At 38.1% G+C, this 20,343-nt stretch overlaps 1 protein-coding gene across 3 annotated transcripts in view; it reads left to right on the top strand.

The window, feature by feature from the left end:
* Positions 1 to 19,790, top strand: part of LOC123312824 (mucin-5AC) — a 43,991-nt gene extending 24,201 nt beyond the window's left edge. The window contains exons 2-9 of one of the 3 annotated variants that reach the window (XM_044897335.1): positions 2,730 to 2,813; positions 8,709 to 8,753; positions 8,853 to 9,062; positions 9,136 to 9,399; positions 9,555 to 12,470; positions 12,536 to 12,957; positions 13,006 to 18,626; positions 18,784 to 19,790. In XM_044897335.1, coding sequence (XP_044753270.1) covers positions 2,741 to 2,813; positions 8,709 to 8,753; positions 8,853 to 9,062; positions 9,136 to 9,399; positions 9,555 to 12,470; positions 12,536 to 12,957; positions 13,006 to 18,626; positions 18,784 to 18,889 — 9,657 coding nt within the window. In that variant the 5' untranslated portion in view covers positions 2,730 to 2,740 and the 3' untranslated portion in view covers positions 18,890 to 19,790. Of the gene's footprint in view, positions 1 to 2,729; positions 2,814 to 8,708; positions 8,754 to 8,852; positions 9,063 to 9,135; positions 9,400 to 9,554; positions 12,471 to 12,535; positions 18,627 to 18,783 lie in introns of all 3 variants that reach the window. The other 2 variants (XM_044897334.1, XM_044897333.1) reach the window with 2 other exon arrangements.
* The last annotated feature ends 553 nt before the right edge of the window (positions 19,791 to 20,343 follow it).

Below are 20,343 nucleotides of genomic sequence, written 5' to 3'. Positions count from 1 at the left end.
TCCGTTGTACACTGAAGCAGCATCTCTTCATAGACACTTCCCACCTTGTTGACTGGGGTTAGTTTCACAGGAAGGCCATCCTACCAACCTGTTTAATTTGATGGTACAAGAACTGTTAGATCCTTTACATTTCCAATAACCGAAGAGTTTCTCACATTCAACTGGCAAATATTTGCCCAAGGAATATACCGAATACGGCGCTGACGGAAAAGATCCTGGCTATGGGAAAAGATTCTGTTGTTCGGTTTCAGGTTTATTTAATAAGTTAATGTAGAACGGCAGATACCACGCCTCCGGCATAGGTGTCAAATTCACGGACAAACACCGGTGTCGAGCTGTATACCGGGCAATCAGTTAACTAGATTGTTGGGCAAACACGACCTGTATGGTGGTCAAATAGAATCGGCGAAATTGAGTCACAAAAGGAAATGAACCTTGGGGGCTTTGGCCCATGGGAGATTCCGTCGTCTGTAGTCTGAACACCGAATCTGACACGCCAAGTTCAACGGTACATTTTTGACACCTACTCCATAATAGCGTTGATGACTGTTACTGTCTGGCAATCATAATATCCATATCTTGACCCAGATTTCAAGTTCTAAGGTTCATATTTTGGAGTTAATTTATGATCACATAACATAAATATTTTTGTTGGCATTAAAACTAAGTAAGTAATGACATCTAAAGTCGGATAAGTTGATAAAATACTGATGCAAGGTTAATATTGAAAATAAACCTTACATTTTTGTAAGATTGCTAATTTCGTTCTATAATTTGATTTTCAATAGCTACTCTGTCTATGTCGTGAATCCTTATCTAGTCTTAGCCTTATTTTTACTAATATTATAAATATGTCTTTGTGTGTGTGCACAGAGCCGTACTCTGGACACTTTTGACGAAAACCCTATTAATATAAAGAAATAGGGTGAGTCTTTGACTCGTACAAATATTTTAATAGTAGATTCTTGAGGTCAAAAGAAACATTTTTTTCCTTTACCATTTCTTCCGAATCTGCTCGGTTTAAAAGATACAGGCTGTTGAAAAACCATAAAGAAAATTTTTTTTTCTATCTCAAAAACTGTTTTATCGAATGAAATGAATTCCGGAGTATAATTTTTCATTTATTTGATGAATCTTTTTCGAACATTAGATATCACCCACGTCTTCCAGTTCTCTCATTACGACCATTACGTACCAAAAATTAAAAAAACCCAACTCTTGAAACTAAGTTGGACGTTATCTGATGAATATTTGAAAGTTTGGTAAAATAAAAGTATTGTTCATGTTTTCTCGTAATTTTCGAGTAATTTGATGTTCAAATTTAAGAAGTATCTGTGAAATTTGAAAAATTGGGTACTTTGGCTGAATACAACTCTGTTTAAAGATCCACAGATGTGTAGTGTCACAGATTTAGCTACTTATTCTGAAGGTAATTTTGTTTTCCCACAGGTGGCACAACTCATAATGAAAATTTAAAATGTCTATATTTCTTTATCGTGGACGAATCGGAAAAAACTGTATAGGAAAAAAGTGTTTCTTTTGATCTCAAAAAAGTCAAAGACTCACCCTGTATAATCTCATTCAGATAAAAAAATGATACTTTGATTTCATCAAGTCAATATCACAAATGAGCTAATGAGTATTCCTTGAAGACAAAATGGCGTATTATAAAAATGTAACAGGTGCAATCTGTTTTGAATTTCGTGGTCGAATGAACCCAGGAATAAAATAAAACGATTTTGTGAAAATCCAGATATTTCAAAATATTTTTGGAATTACAGTATAACGTTGGAAATTTAATGGTTTAAAAACTTTTCTCTAATTCAATCTTCGAACAAACATACATCCATATGTAGATTTTACGCTTGACACGCTGAACGAACTAATAACAAGTGTAGTAAGTTGGGCATTAGAATAATAATCTATGAATCCAATAATAATTACGGGCTTCTACATTTTACGGTCTCGGTTTAGAGGTGAGCGTGAAGAATTAAAAGGGGAACAATTTTCAAACAATTAAAGAAGCCATTTAGCGGACCGTCATTAAAACGACAGAATTCATCAGCCTTGAATTCGATTCGGATCTTGAAGATGATGACAAATTCTCTTGAAAAAAGTCAATTAACGATCCTTGGTCGTATTCGATTCGTTTGTTTGATTTCGTTGGTTTCATGAACTTTTTATGTTATTTGATCGGTAAATATTGTTCTTCCTAATTAATTCGTTTTAGTGGTATTTGAATTATGTAAAAAACCAAATTTTCCCAGACTGCACAGTGCACAGAACCCAAGAACCCATCCACAAGAGTTAGGTACAGCCAAAACTCTAGTAAAAATATATGCAAACATTTAAAGTCCTTATCAAGCATTCAACAGTGATTTGGGTGTTTGAATGAAATAATTACTCGTATATTATTAAAATGACAAGGAGTCGATGATAAGGCGGCTAAAAATCAGTAAATGGACCAAAATTCGTTGTTGAAAAAATTAATTTCAAAATTGAAACATTGATGGGTTGAAAGATAAATCATTAACTAAAAGATCTTGAATCGTGTTACTGTAGAAAAATTAATAGATTTATTGGAAGCTTATAAGACACCGGCAAAATTGACCATTGTTTCAAATTTTCATGCCAAAGAACAAATCGGTTCTTCATGCTACGCTCAAATGTGTGCTAAAATTTTATCGTCTGTGATTTCATCGTATACTAATATTTTATTTCTATTGCAGCACACGCCAAGATGGCGTGGTCTCGTTCAGATATGGTGTGTCTGAATCTACTTGTGTTTTTTCTGATTCCAGTGATATATGCAGGTGAGTTAACGTTTTTCTTCATTGTTATTGTAGACATTTCCTAGAGAAAAATCTCGAACCAAAAGAGTCTTATCCATAATCGCCTGAAAATAATTATGAGCAATATTTTTCACCAAGAGTTCAGCTTTAAAAGGACCATAAAGATAGAAAGTACACAGATTAGAACCATCGCTTTGAATCTGTGAGGCATTAAATTTCTAAGGTGCATGTCCGGAGTGGCGTGTAAGTTTGCCATCAAGATTTGAAGCTCGCAACAACGTTGCTCGGCGCGTTTTCACAGCCTACTACATTCCTCAGTAACTATCGGCTAAATCGTCATCAAACACCTACTTAGCGGTGTTCAGGAAGTAAAACAAATAGAAACAATCGTTGACAACAAAAATCCGCCATCGTTTTGTTCGTTCCGATTTTAATTTATGCACGGTCAGGTCCAGTAGAACGCTGAAATGTAGAACTGTGTCGCTCGCAAATAGTTTTTTAGGTTAGCATTATGTGAGATTACAGCCGGTATGTGTGTGTGAATTGGCATAATATTTATGTTCGATGTCAGCATGTAATACGACAGATGTAGTGTCGCGCTTGTGTCATGAATAATAATCAAATTGATGGTTTCCACGCAGAATTTTAATGTGATGGTATGGAACTATGTCCCATGCTGTATGGCCTATGTTCAGGAATTGCAACCATTCATGAAATATGAGGAATGGTACGAGCCACTGTAAATGGCCAATTATTTCCTTCGCGAAAATTGATTGAAGAACGATTTGAATGCCAATAATAGAACTTTGGTCGACCAGTTGTGTTGTATTGTTGAAACTTTCGTCTTCCTCACACGAAGAGCAGATATGTCCCTGAGCTATGCTCTTGACAAATTGAGCATTTATTGGAAGGAAATCTTTTTTAACTAGGGTGGAACTAGATTTCAAGGAAGACTTGACCAAATCAAAAAACTAGATCGATTTTATTTCAAACTCACTGAAAAACTTCTAGAGGGCTTGTTATGCCGTTTAAATTATCTTCAGAATGATCTCGAACTGCAATACTCAATCAAAACACCTGTTCCAAAAGTTGTGTGCCAAAATTTAATTATTCGAGCAAATTTTGGAAAACTGAACAGTGTTATTTCTTTGAGTACGCCGAAACAAATGAAAGATATACTTTTTTGAGATTTGCGTAATGCTCCTGCAGAAAAGAATTCCTAAAATAACAACGCTGCCGCAGAAAAAGATTGGATGATCCTGAGATTTCTTAAAAGGACAAAGAGTTCTCCATTCACCGGCATTCAATTGCTACAGAATTTTGCGAATTACTAGGTGCCAACTGACCCTTCCTCCTTTCAATGGAAAGCCCTTGAGTCAATTGTCTATGGGGATGGAGAGTAAAACAACAAAAACGAATAATGGACTCCGGCTAGAAAAAAACATCCTTACCAAGGGTGTACCTACTAATTGCTTATCATTTTCTTCTGTGTAGTAATTAAATTTTCATTCAGTTTTTTCTCAAAATTTTGCAGCGCTTGAGTGAATTACACGATAGGTTTCTTACTATTACACGTGTCTCATTAATAAGATAGTTGATTAGACGTAGTCTAACCAAACAAGAGTAAAAATTTGAATTCGTGTCTTTATTCGTTCAATAGTCAAATAAGCGAAATGTTTGGGAATAAGTATAGAGGTCAAAAGTAGTCACGGAGTTCCCCAAGGGTCTGTTCTAGTCCAGCCAAGTTTTCTCCGTGTGACTCAACCTCAAATACGCCATTGAAATTCCACGTCGTAAACACAAAACTTTGAACCTGCATACATCAAAATAGACCCCGCGAATCATATAATGACAGTAAATCGCATAACTCCAAATCGAATATGATAATGTTGAGAAACTATTTACGTATCTATGAGCGAAGGAGTTCAATGTCTCGGACGGATTGGGATCTAACTGCAGTCAATCACGAGGTGCATAACGATAAATGCAAATTTCAACTATTATGACAGGTTGAATGTCTGCAGTTTTACTAGCATTGTTGACCTCCAAAGACGATTGTGTTCTCTTCACCACGGCTCCCACGCTGACTTGACCGCGGAGTCTCGTGGACATCAGTAAGTTCAGCAAGGTGAAAGTCATTCGCCCAAGTCCAATGTTAATGTTGTTTCGAGTGCGTCGACTGCCGATATTGTACTGATTCATGAACATTATCGATGATACCATTTTGGGCCAACCAATAGAGGTTTTTTCTCACTTGGTTGAAGACGTAAATAACTCCTTTTACCTTTTGAAAGATAGTTTGGTGGCAGGCTCAGAAAAATTAGTTTTCATCCAAATGTGTATTTATGCATGTTCACACCAACAAATTCAAGGAGGTTTAAAAGTCATACTTATTTCAGTGAGACGTATGTTAACGGCACTAGAAGTAAGATAAATAAGTATTCAACCTTAACATTACCTTTCATGTAGGTAATCAATATTTTTAAGTTGAATAAATTCCTATTACAGTAAGTCAAGAGCTTTGTTGCTCTTAAAAAGTGCTAAAATTCACTGCATTACTTGAAATTAACTTTAAAATATTAATTTTTGAATTATCAATGAAGATAAAAACGAAAGAAAATAAAAATTTTAAAATAAGTATCGTTTTATTGAATTAAATTTTAGGAAAGGGGTTCAAAGTGGCCACCAAGAGCTCTAATATATGCTCTACATTGATTGTTTCATTCTGCGTGCATGTCCCATTTCAGTACGAAATGATTTTTAAAACAATAGGAATTAATTCTGTATTGAATACTGGAATTTTTTCAGGGTTGGCATAGCTTATTATAAAAACACAAAATGGCTATATCTTTTTATCTATGCCGAATCGGAAAAAACGTCGGAAAAAAGTTTTTCCTTCGACCTCAGGAATGTACTGTTAAAAGTCAAAAACTCACCCTGTATGTAAATACCGAAGAGTGATCGAGATGGGGCGGACACTCGAGTTTTCATCAATGTTTCAAAATATAGTAGAGGTTTTGGAGTGTGGGAATAGCCATAATTTTTTCTGTATTGGTCGGCCTTTTTTGGGATATACCGTCATAACATATGTTTTATGGGTGCTCCATCCTTCCAGTTGTACCTGATTGATATTTTTCAGCGGTTTAATTGTATATTATCACTTCAGAACCTACGGCTAGGTAGAATTTTTTCTGCGAAATTCCTTCTACAAGCCAAGGACGCTAGCCATCTTCTCATGGGAATGGAGAGTTTATGCTTCGAAGAAGTCTATAGAATTTTATTATTTCATCTGTTATCGGGAACTGCAGCATCGGAAATGTTGTTTCTCAGGAATAACTTGAGAATGATCAATGACTGATCTTTATATAACGATTTAATTGTATAGAACCACCCCAGAACGTACATAAATGTCTTAGTGGAATTTTTCCACAATATTTCTCTTTCCATCTCAGATTTTTCAATAAAAAAAGGGCCCAGACTTTTTCTTTGAAACAGAAATCAAGTATTGACGATGGGTCTAGAAACTTGATAAGAATGCTTGATATTATTCACTTATTCCTTCATTTTTTATCTACTTTTGGTAACATTGGTAACACCAATGGTGTGGGTTTATTCTTTCGCAAATATCAATCGAGCACTGAAAGAAATTCTATGCAAGTGAGTTAGAGTATCGCTGGTGTCATACATCTTATTTTTTTTGTTAAAAATTGAGGTTGGAAATATGAGTCTTTGTTTAATGGTTGCACCGCTTTTTCGCCTTCGTCAAGTTCTCGTTACAGATGAGAGAATTCGTGCATATTAAAGCTCTACTCCTTTCCTCTACATGCATTAATGTAGCATAATTTTTTTCAGCTAAAAAGAGCTGTGATTGATTCTAATTGATGAGTAATAATCAACTCTGGGGGTTCAAATATTGGAGTAATCCATAATTTCATCAATATGGAGGGGTTTTCTTATCTTGAAGAGTCTGTTAATGTTTCAGGCAGAATAGCATCAAACAAAGGAAAAAATGTTAATCTTGCTCATTCAAAAAGGTCAGATTTCGCCCAAAAATCAACCATTTCCTCGTGGATGACTTTCCGTCTCGTGGCAGTTCAGAGGATCGTCTGGGTCAACATATATCGACGCGATATCGTGAATTTTGCATCTTTTCGAGCAGACTTCTCGTTATCTCGTTTCACAAGTCGCATAAACGTAACTGTACCCGTTTGCATAATCACGATCCCCATATACCGGCTTGCAGGTTTATTTTTAAACCATTGATGGTCAGACCTGAAAACGGGACCGACTTCTACATGGTTTTCGCGAGCGGCAAAAATGTAGAACAAATCCTGTGTCATATGCTGTAACATTTCTGGACTGGTTTCGTGGAGCAGCTACACGAGGTTAAAGGTTGTGATGAATGTCTTTGTGGAACGAGGAAGTCGAAGGAATAAGTCGTAGGTGAATTATAACTGTGATGTGGTGTCACATCTGGCCCTGATAAGGCATTCGAGAGAACAAACAAATAACTGCATAGGGGTATTTTCTGATCCAGTTCAGAGATGTTTGGATGGTTCGAACAGAGGTGGCTTGAATTCATTCAGATTAAATAGCTACTACTTCATAGATTGAGGCAATGAATCCTAGTTTTTTCATATCTATATTTTTATAATTGGTATTCAAAGATTCGAATCCAACGTAACAAAGACATGAGCTTGAGGGACTGTTTAAAATTGTTAAAGGGACATGAACTTATGGAACTTACCAAAAGTTTTCTAACTACTTCATAGTGGTAGCAAGATGAACGAAATGCTCAGGATCGTGATGAAGAAATTTGGACATAATTTAACAGTAGTTTTGGACGCCTGAGGCTTCACACAAGCAGAGATTCTATCTATACGATTATAGCAACTCTATTTAAATGGAATTAGTAGGTACTATACTACGATTACCAAAATATCAAATGGGTTCAGATATGCAATTTTTTTCCATCTGGGGTTGTTGAACTTATTCATTGAATAAGAAAATCGTTTTCGTTTTCTGCAACTAGACGAGACGATATTTTGACTACGAAACCCATAAACGGCATTCCATGGCAACCTCAATAGGGATGTGTGTATATTATGGTCGATAAAAAAATCTCACTTGTTCCTTCAGGTCTTATAAGTTGAGGTGAAGCCTGTTTGTGAGATATCTAATAATGAAAAGGAGAGCTTTCCGCTCCGTCTAGAGAATAATATGGGGAATATTTAGTGGCAATAAATTCAACTGAAAATTCACAACATTTCCACGAATAAGAAAATTGTTATCCCCTAGAAATATTTTTCTGGTCCATCACATATATTTATGATATTCCTTTTCCACTCAAGCGACCCTTTTAGAAGTTAACAATTAGTGGCGTCTGTTAAGCATGTTACATGTGGCGCTAGGGGTTCAGAAACATCTGGAATAGATATGCGACCTCTCGAAATGAAACCCCGGTAATTAACGCAGCTGCAAAATTAAGGTATCTATGCTAGCATTATTCTTTTAGGCAACATCAATATACCACACCCATTTGGTCTGATTAACTGAGCTAAAAGCTTTCAGATGTCTTTTACTCACCTTTCAAAATGCTCCTAAAGAAGGGATGTAATGCTACATATTTCTGATTTGTGGAACGCTGTTTGAAAAGCTATCCCCAAAATCCTTCCATGTAGAATGAATATGGGCTATTTTGAAGATGGGAAAATTGTCATTTCCCAATGGTCTGCCTATTCCAAAGAGTTCATTTTCAATCAGGTCGCAATCTTAGTAGTAAAGTTCGATTTCATCATAACCGATAAATAAGGAGAAAAAATATCCACAATTATGACACCAATACTGAATATTGACTCACATACAATATGTTATTTGCTACTCATGAAGCTGATCTCTTCTTGTTTGTTGTTTCAGCTCCCTTATCAGAGCTTGGATCGGATAATCTTGGATATTACCCAGGTAAATATTGACACAATACCAGGTTATTTCTTACGATTTCTACATCTACATTAATATTCGAACAATTAACAACAATAATGCAATTCATCTCTTTTTCAGTATCTGATCAAACAGGATGTTACTACAACTTTCAACACTATGACGAAGGGGACAGGATATTCACAAACGAACCATGTTTGAACTGTACCTGCCACAATAAAATGCTCATGTGCTATCTGAGAGTTTGCCCATTCGTTAAAGCTTATGGAGACAACTGTCGAGTGGAAAAACGTGCTGATTTGTGCTGTCCAATCATCACTTGCCCAGAAGGTAATTTATCACCTTTGCTCGACTATTTTTCGTTTGGTAATTGATAGTTTGACGAGAAGTATTAATTATGTAGTTCCAGTGCCTTTGATCCCGTCCAACGAAACACAAAGCACAGACGACACTGCTTTGGGTCGACCAGAAAATTACGGATGTACCATCAATGGTCTATTTTACGCTGATGGTGTCAGGATACCCGGGGATCCAGACAAGCCTTGCGAACTGTGTTACTGCATCAAGAATAAGACTGCATGTGTAATGCAAGAATGCACGCTGAAAATTCATGGCTGCACTCCTGTTTACCACAAAGACATCTGCTGCCCGATTCGTTACAACTGCGGTGAGTATTATCCAGATGAACTATTCAATTTTGAATGAAAATATAAAGAGGAATATTCTGAAGGCGTCAGTATTCAGAATTTCCATATAACCACAATATGAAATAAGTTATAAGTGATTATCAAACATCCATATAATTCTATTCATTTTTTGCAGATCGCCCTGGCCTTGAAGGACCCACGGATTCAGAAGGAGGATTGGTATTCACTACAACCACAACCACAACAACAACAACAACGACAACCACTACAGCGGCTCCCACAACAACAGAAGCGCCCTCGAGTTGTATTTACAACGAACAAGTATATCAAGACGGCGAACGATTAGAAAAGAACGAGAATGATAAACCATGTGAAACTTGTTATTGTATGAAAGGTCATATAGTTTGCGCCGTTCAAGAATGCGCCCCAACACCATTAGAGAAAATCAACTGCACTGCACTACCACCGGTTGAGGGAGAATGCTGTCCTTCGATGTACGAATGCGACAACATTTCAGGTGATCTATCCACGACTGCACCTTCTAGCGAAACAGATTCCGGGAAAGAAATTTATGGCATCCCAATGGTTCCTGTCGGCTCAGAAGTTGTTTCCGAAGTTGACACCAGCAGCGAATCAGATTCCAATGTAGAGTCTTCCACTAACCCTCACAAAGAACCGGAGCCGGAAGGAACAACTGCCCGCTTAGCTCAAGCAGATCTGTCCACCGAAGGTCAAGAACATTCATCTGAAACCCCCGAAATTCCCGAAGATGGCGTCACAACTTCTAAGCACGATGAAGAGAACGTTCCCACTATTTCTTCAGAATCTCAAGTCACGACAAATGAACCACAAGAAGGTAAAGGATCCCAAGTCCAGTATGAAACAACAACTTCGGTAATAAAACCAACCGAAAAGCAAGATGAAGCAATAACAACAGCTACATTGCAACACTCTACAGAAGGAGAGAATACTTCGTCAGACGATACTGCCGATGGTGACGAAGAAGAATCACATGAAACACCAACTACTAGAAAGAACACTGAAGCTGTAAGCTCAGAAGCAACAACGATCAGTCAAGTCAGTGAAGAGCATTCGACATCTCCTAGCACCGAAAAACAGGATGAAGTATACGATAATAACGCTAAGCAAACAACTACAACAGAAGGATATTCAACATATAAATCAACATCTGAACCAATCTCCTATTCCACAGGAGAGAACTCTGAAGATTCATCTAGTGAAGTAACAACCCTACGACAAAACCTCCAAGAAACCACCGAAGTAAGCTCTGCTGAAGCTACTACGCACTCATCAAACGCTCAAAGTGCCTCAGAAGAAGTTTCCCCTGAGGCTACAACGGAAGCTAAATTCCCTAACACTGACGATGACACAGCCCCCACTACACTGTCTCAAGTCGGAGAAGAAGATATGGATAAAATTACTGAAGCGCCTCAAATTCAAGCTCATATTTCAGATTTAGAGAAAGAATCCGATAAGTCAACATCTGTACCCGAAGCAGAATCAAGCTCATCTCACCCTGAAGATAGCAGTACAGAAAGACATACCGAGGATTCTACCAAATATGAAGATAAAATTGAAACTGACTCTACTACATCACCTAAAATCACTACAGATACATCTGAACAATCAGGAAAAGTGACTGAATCATCGCAGAATGAACAGTCACCTGAAATTAATAGTACTGAATCCCCAATCGAAAGGAAAACAACATTAGGCGAAGAAGCGACAACACAAAGCATTAAATCAGGGGAAAATACAGAAACCGCATTCACAAAAGATACATCAGAGGACAATAAGGAACACGAAACAATTACTGAGAACATAAGTGAAGTATTCAGTTCCACAGATTCACAATCGAATGAAAAGACAACAATTCCTGAGGAAGAACATCCTAAAGAAACAACTGAGGCATCAAGTGAGTCTGAAATATTGAACAATGGCGATGAATCTATGGGTTCGACTACTGTTATCAGTATGGAAGCTCCAACTCCAAAGACGCCGGTCCAGGTCGCTGATCGTATACCAGAAATTCCATCGGCAGAAACTACTATTGGAGTAGAAGATAAGGTTGTTACTGAATCTGTACAAACAATCGAAAATGAACAATCACCATCGAGCGAAAGTTCACTCCCAACAATCAGAGAAGAAACAACGGAAAAAGATGCATCGGTAAACGAATCCTTTTCAACGGAATCACTGAAAGATCAATCCGGTAAGTCAACAACAGAAATAGCACCGAAAAATCCTGAAAAACAGGATGTAGATAGATTCCAAGGAACAGAGAAGCCACAAGAATCTTCTACTAACAGTCCAACCGAAGAAGAGAGTACAACCCCGAAAGAAACACAGGAAATAACTGAAGGAAAACTATCAACCTCGACCGAAAACTTATCTGAAGTAACCAGTGACAATTCTAAAGAAAATGTCCCAAATGTTGTAACTGAGAAATCAATCGAAGGCGAATCGAATCATTCTGAACCTCAGGAAACTTTCGAAATCTATGAAGCGAGTACAACGCCTGAAATTGAAACTACAGAGTACCATATACCAGAAAAATCTTCCTCAGAAATTCCCACCTCACCTGAAGCTTCAGGTGGCCAGACAACGATGCAACCATCAATATTAGTAGAGAGCTCAACTGGTAGCCAATCTACCTCAAATGAGGAACCCATTTCGACTACTGGATCTGAGGCAGATGCAGATGTTGCAACTGAAAAATCAACAGCAGCTTCAACAGAATCTACGGAAACTCAAAAACCACGTACTTCTTCCACAACTTTGGGCTATGAATTAGATAAAAATTCTGCTCAGATAACTACTGAAAGTATTGCTCAATCTGAAACAACTGAAGAACGTCTGGTTCCAGGAGAAGGCAGTTGTTTAGTCGATGGAATAACCTACGAGAACAATGCTCACATTGAACCAATTAACCAGTGCCAAGTATCCTGTAAGTGCATTAACTCTATCGTTAAATGTGAATCCATCACCTGCGATCCTCCTGCTGCCGATTTACAAAATTGTATGGCTGTCTATCCAGGACCTGATAGCTGTTGTCCTATATACAATTGTGGTAAGCATCACTATTTTCTCATTCAAAATATGGGTAGGTAATTAATATACATACTTTATTTTCAGCAACCCCTGGAGATCAGTCTATGGAATCCGGCAGTCAGAAGAAAGAACATGAAATTCAAGGATCTCCTGTGGTCACCGAAACATCGGCTTCCGAAACAACAGAAACAAGTTTCATAACTACAAGCTCTTCAAGTGTGGATGACGAGAAAGAAAGCTCAACTGACTTGATCCAAGGATCTCACAACGACATCACAACTATCAAATCCAAGGTGTCAGAGTTAACAGAAGAACCTGTCCAAGAATCAACCACTCTACCTTCTAAGGAATCTGAAAGTTCATCAACCGGCGAACAGGCATCAGTCGAGAGTAGTGAAAAAGAAACTGATGAAAGTCTGACGGAATCAAGTACAGGAGATGATAATTTGAATCAAACCAGTGGTGATGATAAGGAATCAGATATCAAAGAAGGTGAAAGTTCCACATCATCCAGCAGAGGCACATCAGATGAAGTAACCATATACATAGGCGGTTCACCCAGCACTGATGCTTCAGATTACGATGGCAGTTCCACATCTAAACAAGAAATCTTCACTGAAAGTGTTACGGAACCTGAAGTAGCATCAGAAGATAAGATTTCTCGCACTACCACCATTGAAACAAGTGAGGGCGCCACATCTACCGAAACTCCGCAACAAGAGTTATCAGGAACTCAAAAGAACGAAGAAGAAAATACATCATCTTCCACTCAACAATCAATCCCTGTAGAAGATGACAAGGTCAGCATAAAACCAAATCAACCTTCTGATGGAGAAGCATTGACAGATAAAACTACTCGTCCTGAAGAGACTTCTGAAAGAGTGGTAGAAGATGATAATAAAGAAGACACAACAGTTTCTGGAGAAGAGAAACCTTTTACCTCCAGACCAAGCATAGAGCAACAATCGACCGAAATTACTGCAAGTGAAAAATTGAACGAAGCAGAAATAACAACTCAAAGATCGGGTTACACAACTTTGAACGAAATATCTTCTCAAGGTGAAACCTCCACCGAAAAACAATTGACTGAGGGACAAACGCCCTTCACGTCGCCTACTATTGTTGACGACCATAAAGTATCAGAGAAAGTGCCAAATGGAGATATGAATGAACCCTATACAAGCAAGCCATCAGTGGAACAAAACGAGGTGAGCCCATCCAATACAGCAGATCTTGATGATGCGGCAATCTATGATGGCGATGATTTCGAAGAGGAGGAACATGTTGAAACTTCCAGTACGAAACAACAGCCTGTAGAGGAAGTGGTTTCTGTATCATCCCCTGCAACTCCAGCAAGCGAAGAGCCGAGTTTCATAGTAACAGAAAAACAAAATCCTGAAGAAGAAATCAAAGGAATTGACGAAGTGAGTGGAGAAGAAACTACTGAGCCCGAGCACGTTACAATTCCTGACGATACTAAGCCTGAAATGCCTGAAAATGATAATTTGGTAACGGAAGCTCCGAGTGAACCTTCAAGCCCTGATGAAAAACTTGAAACCACAACTCAACATATTCAGAGAACAACAGTTTCATCCGAAAAGGATTCAACCAGTGAGAAGGAAGCCCACGGAGGTACCCTTAAACCAGTTTCCGAGTTAGAGTCATCTTCTCACGTGAATGACTTGGATAGTGGTGTGGAGAACACCAGTAGTGATTTACCGAAAGAAATATCAACCGAAACGCTACATTCAACAGAGAAACAAGTGATTGAAAACCAAGATACCTCGACAGAATCTGCTGAAAGTACTACTGATATCAAAGACAAAAACTCCATTGAGGTCTCCACCGTACCCGCTCATACCGAAAAAGACACAGTTTCGAGTATCTCTGAAGACTTAAAAACGACCACAGTTGCACCGAAAGAAATAGTGACTGAACATTCGGAAGAAATTTCAACCTCTGCTCCTTCAGAAGAACTTAGTGTTGATCAAGAAAATAAAGATACTACTGAAAAATCTGTCGAGACAACAGAATCTATGGTTGGAAAGGTCACTGTAGGCACTGTAGATGAGAGTGTATCCTCATCTTCGTCTGAAGGAATCTCTGGAGAAGTCACCACGGCAACTACTAAAGAAACTTCAACTGAAAACGAATCTTTGGGACAAGTTACTAAAGAAACACCAGAAACATCTTCAGAATCTAATGAATCTTTCCCTACTTCGAGAAAACCTGAATCTGAAGAAAATAATGTATCTATCGAAATAAATGAGGATCGACCAACAACACAAAAATTCTTGGAAATAACTGAAACAAGTTCTACTGAACCTGAGCATCATGTGACTGAAGTTTCTGAGCAAAAACCAGTAGTTTCGGATAAAGTAAGTGGAGATGCAGATTCTCAGAATCCAACGGAGTCGAGTGAACCAATCGATGCGCTTGATAAACAAATCACTGAAAGTCCCCAAGGAGCAGTCAGTAGTTCTACAGAAATACAACAACAGGAAAAAATCGACTCCACATCAACTGAGCAAGGTTCAACTCAAAAACCAGAATCTTCATCAGAAACAGTTGAAGAAGTAACAAGTAAGGCATCAGAGGTTACTCCAGAGCAAAGTTCAACTGAAAAATCAGAATCATCATCAGGATCAGTTGAAGAAGTAACAAGTAAGGCAACAGAGGTTACTCCTGATCAAGGTTCAACTGAAAAATCTGAAGCAACATCAGAATCAATTGAAGAAGTAACAAGTAAGGCATCAGAGGTTACTCCAGAGCAAGGTTCAACTGAAAAATCTGAATCAACATCAGAATCAATTGAAGAAGTAACGAGTAAGGCATCAGACGTTACTCCTGATCAAGGTTCAACTGAAAAATCTGAATCATCATCAGAATCAGTTGAAGAAGTAACAAGTAAGGCATCAGAGGTTACTCCTGATCAAGGTTCAACTGAAAAATCTGAATCATCATCAGAATCAGTTGAAGAAGTAACAAGTAAGGCATCAGAGGTTACTCCTGATCAAGGTTCAACTGAAAAATCTGAATCATCATCAGAATCAGTTGAAGAAGTAACAAGTAAGGCATCAGAGGTTACTCCTGATCAAGGTTCAACTGAAAAATCTGAATCATCAGAATCAGTTGAAGAAGTAACAAGTAAGGCATCAGAGGTTACTCCAGAGCAAGGTTCAACTGAAAAATCTGAATCATCATCAGGATCAATTGAAGAAGTAACAAGTAAGCCAACAGAGGCTATCCCTGAGCAAGGTTCAGCGGAAAAATCTGAATCATCATCAGAATCAGTTGAAGAAGTAACAAGTAAGCCGTCAGAGGTTACTCCAGAGCAAGGTTCAACTGAAAAATCTGAAGCAACATCAGAATCAATTGAAGAAGTAACAAGTAAGGCATCAGAGGTTACTCCTGATCAAGGTTCAACTGAAAAATCTGAATCATCATCAGAATCAGTTGAAGAAGTAACAAGTAAGCCGTCAGAGGTTACTCCAGAGCAAGGTTCAACTGAAAAATCTGAAGCAACATCAGAATCAATTGAAGAAGTAACAAGTAAGGCATCAGAGGTTACTCCCGATCAAGGTTCAACTGAAAAATCTGAATCATCATCAGAATCGGTTGAAGAAGTAACCAGTAAGTTATCAGAGGTTACTACTCACCAATCCGTAGGAGAGTATCACCCAACAGAATCATTACCTGACGATTCCTCAGAAAAGGACACGACATTGGAACAAACGACTGATCAACACATTCCTGAGTCAACTAATTTCGATAAAAAGCCGGACCAAACCACAACACCAAGATCATCTGAATCGACTGAATCTATTGTATCCAGCCAAGAAGATGAAAAAGAAATAAGCACGACTGAAAATAATAATCTACCGACTGAAGCTGAACAAAATGAGATCGATAAACAAGACAGTAAAGTCACAACTACTGAAAAAGTATCAGAGGCAACTGAAGCAATCGACGAACCATCCCAACATTCAACTGAATCTGAACGTAAGAAAGAGGATCTTAGCACCACCCCAAAACAATCGGAAACTACTGAATCTGGAGTATTAGTAGATAAGGAAACCACTTCGACAGCCTCCGAACAGGATATTCATCAAACGACCGGAACTCCTGAAGAGGATGTTAGTACACAAGAGTCTTCGGAAGAAAAAACAACAGTGGGTAAATCAGCAAGTTCAACAACCCATAAATATTCAACCGAAGTTGTTGAACAAGAATCGACAGAATCTTCTGTTGATAAAAATAGTGAACATGGGTCAGACGATCTCGTGAAATATTCAACCGAACTGCCCAAATTAGAAACAACTGTGACCTCGATTGTAGAACAGGAAACGAAGAAAACAACTGAAAAATCTGTTGACTCTACTGAACCTTCCGAAGGAGAACAGGAAGGAAATGAACCTTCGACAGAGTCTGCTAAACATGAATCAACTGAATCAAGTTCAGTTGAATCTCTTGAAAATGAAGGAACTGAGTTGACTGAAGAAAAAAATAAAGTAACAACTCAAAAATCATTGGAATCAACAGCAATTACTCAGTCGACTGAAAAACCAGGACATGAATCACAGGAAGCTTTATCAGAATCTACCTCAGATCTAACGACGTTGTCGCCAGTACCAGTGAAAGACGGAGGGTCCGAATCAGTTACATCTAGTTCTGAAGATTTGTCGACTATAGCATCCCATTCATCAGAAGAACCTACTACCAAAGCTGGAACAACTGAAAAATCTGTGATCTCTGAACAATCAACTGAACGAGTGGAATCTGTGGAAACAGAAACCGAGAAAATAGAACCCCAAGAAACAACAGTTTCTCCGCTATCTGAACTCACTTCATCACCAATAGAAGAAAATAAACCCACAACAGCGGTGCCAACAGAACATGCAGAGAATGGCGATTCTTCTCCGACAACAATTCCAAACGAAATTGTGACTAGTCCAAAATCTGTGTATAAAGAACCCGAAACAACTACTGAAGAAAAAATTGAAGAATCTTCCTCGGTAACCGATCAAGAAGCATTACCAAGTCCAACAGAAACAGGTTCACATATTTCTTCAGAATCTTCAACGCAAATTCCAAAGGAAGAAACTACATTGAAATCTGAAGAATTCACTGATGGTTTCATCAAATCATCGACTGAAGTAGTAACAGAAACAAACAGAGATGTAACAACGTCTACAACAGAAAAAATTGAATTGACCACAGAAGATAACGTTTCAGAAGATATTAAAACAGAAAAAGCTGAAATTCTCTCATCTGAAAAAGAGAAGGATGTTTTTAGTCCAATTGACGAATCTTTCAGTGTTACAGAGAGTAAAGGAACAGAAGCGGTTTCACCTACCACTGAGGCCACAGTTGACAAAGAATCTGACCATGCTGTTCAAATAAGTACCAGCGATGAGAACGATAAACTAACGACCATCAAGGTTTCTGAACCAGAAGCCACAACCACTCGTGCAAACTCAGAAAGTGTAGTCACCGAGCAAAATATAGTTTCAACATCTTCCGAAGGAACTACTTCAGAGAAACCTTCCGTTATTGACGGAAAAGAAACGGTACCTGCTGAAGAAACTGAGAAAGAAACAACAACAGAATTCGTCAGAAAACCAATTGAAACTGAAGTAACAACATCTAGAGATATTCCAGAACGGGAAACTTATCGACCATCAACACTTTCACATTTCATTCCTACCGTCACTACTACAACAACGGCCGAACCTGAGAAACTTCCAAGTCTTCCGGATTACTCTGAACCAGACTACGAAGAAAACGGAGATGAGTTTGGGCCTGGAACGTGCCGTTATGGAGGAAAAGTCTATGTGTCGGCGCAGCAGATTCCAAGAGACGATCCATGTGATTTCTGCTTCTGTTTCAGAAGTGATATCATTTGCTTGCAGCAGAGCTGTCCACCGCCCATCAGGAACTGTCACCAAGAGCCGATAAGAGGATTCTGTTGCCCAAGATACGAGTGTCCTGTTAGCATGGCCTTATCGATGAACGTCACTACCACAACAACTACAACAACTACCACACTGCCGCCTCATTTCCTTTCTCATGCTTACAAAGGTAAAGCCGTGAAGGCTGGATGTTTGATCAAGGGTCAGGCATATCAAGTGGGCGATCTTGTACCATCTGCTTCAGGACCATGCCTCCAGTGCAAGTGAGTATCAGCCATCAATGTAATTGTAGATATGAATTTTGATCAAAAGCCATATGTTTTAGAATCATATCATGTCTTTTTAATTAGAGTTGACAAATTTTATGAGTCGAATATTTGAGGTGCATTAGCAGAAGTTCAATAACATTTTTGCTTTCAGATGTGGAGGCCATGGACAAATGGAGTGTAATCCTGTAGTTTGCAGTCCGAGCCCTATGTTGGAGCAGATGTTGACAGTTGCCGCGACGTCGAAGAGGAGAAGATGAATCTAAAGTTCCTAACAACGAATAGTGACAACCGTACAGTCTAATGGGCTAGTACAAGTGATACAGACTTTTTTTAATTGAAGAATATCGTGACGGGACTTGAAACCACTGCGTAACGCATTCTTGGGTGCCAAAAACATATTGAACTGTTGTTTCTTATTGAAGATGTGCCTTCCAGGAATTGACCGGATCAAACCAGTCAATTTCCACTTGAAAAGTGATAGGGCGACATTTCAACCAAAATACAGAGCTGGTTCCGCATCTACAATCAAATGTTTTTCACTTACAACATGGACTTCTCTCAAACTCACCGAAGGAGTTGTGATATCTTATGTAAAAAAGGGATGATCACCAATGCTAATTCGAAGAGTGTGGAAGCCTAGTACTTGCAATTTTCATTATTCTAGTCCAAGTGATCGGTTTTTAACCGATGACGAATTTGTTGGAAGTTTAAATTAGTAATCTGCAGTTTCCCTTGCCTTTTATTTAAATCTAATCAATATAGGAAAAGTGCCAGCTCTGAATTAATTTAAAACAACTAAGTTCGTATATTATTCTGGATTAAGGTGATAACATATTACAACGGAACGACTGAAATGCAAATTTTACACTTTTGTATCTAGGATCTTTTAGACATCCCTTTCGATGAGCCATTTTACATTTTACTGGGCCCTTTTTTAGTATAAATTTGTTGCGTATCCGCATCGAGATCTAAACTGTTTGACTGGCAGAAGAATATTTTTATTTCTATCAAATTTTCACTTTTCTATTAGGGACTTGTTCTGCCACTTGAACGTTTAGACTATCATTTGTATATTTATGGATGCTCAATATTATTATGATTAAGTAGATTATGTAGTATTTATCTCTTGAAATGAATAAATTATGTAAATGATTAATATCTTTCATTTTATTTTTGCTTTGATACAATATATATTCTAGAGAAAAACCTCATCAAATAAGATATGGAGTTCAGAAGCGTTTACAAGCAATAGTATTCTACCATATCATATTTATATGATCATTTTCCACATTCACTGTAAACGGTCAAAATAGCTGGAAATCGCTGCAATTTCCTTTGCAGTTTTTCATTCAAAAACATAAGAATTTCATGTTTCCTGCAACAGTTAAGGGATTAGCTCAGGGATTCCCAAAAAATTTTCAAATCACTACGTTTATTTGTATTTCGTCTCGGCACCCTATGGTATTGAAAAATGGTACAGCGATTCGAATTGTTAGTTTTTTATCCTTGAAACCTTATGTTTTGTTGCCGAAATAACGCCTTAGGGTTTCCCTGTCTACTCTTTGGAAACCTCTGGATTAGGAAATAAGAACAGCCAGCAAAAACCGAGCCTAATGAGCAGGGTTGTGTTCGGAATCAACGTCGAACGTTGCCCAACGCTCTCTTTAACGGGACTTAACGATCTGACCAGGGCCGGCGTTAGGGGTGAAAC

Source organism: Coccinella septempunctata, chromosome 5 (genome assembly GCF_907165205.1).
Source record: "Coccinella septempunctata chromosome 5, icCocSept1.1, whole genome shotgun sequence".
NCBI classification, from domain to species: domain Eukaryota; kingdom Metazoa; phylum Arthropoda; class Insecta; order Coleoptera; family Coccinellidae; genus Coccinella; species Coccinella septempunctata.
This window is presented reverse-complemented; position numbering and strand designations above follow the sequence as displayed.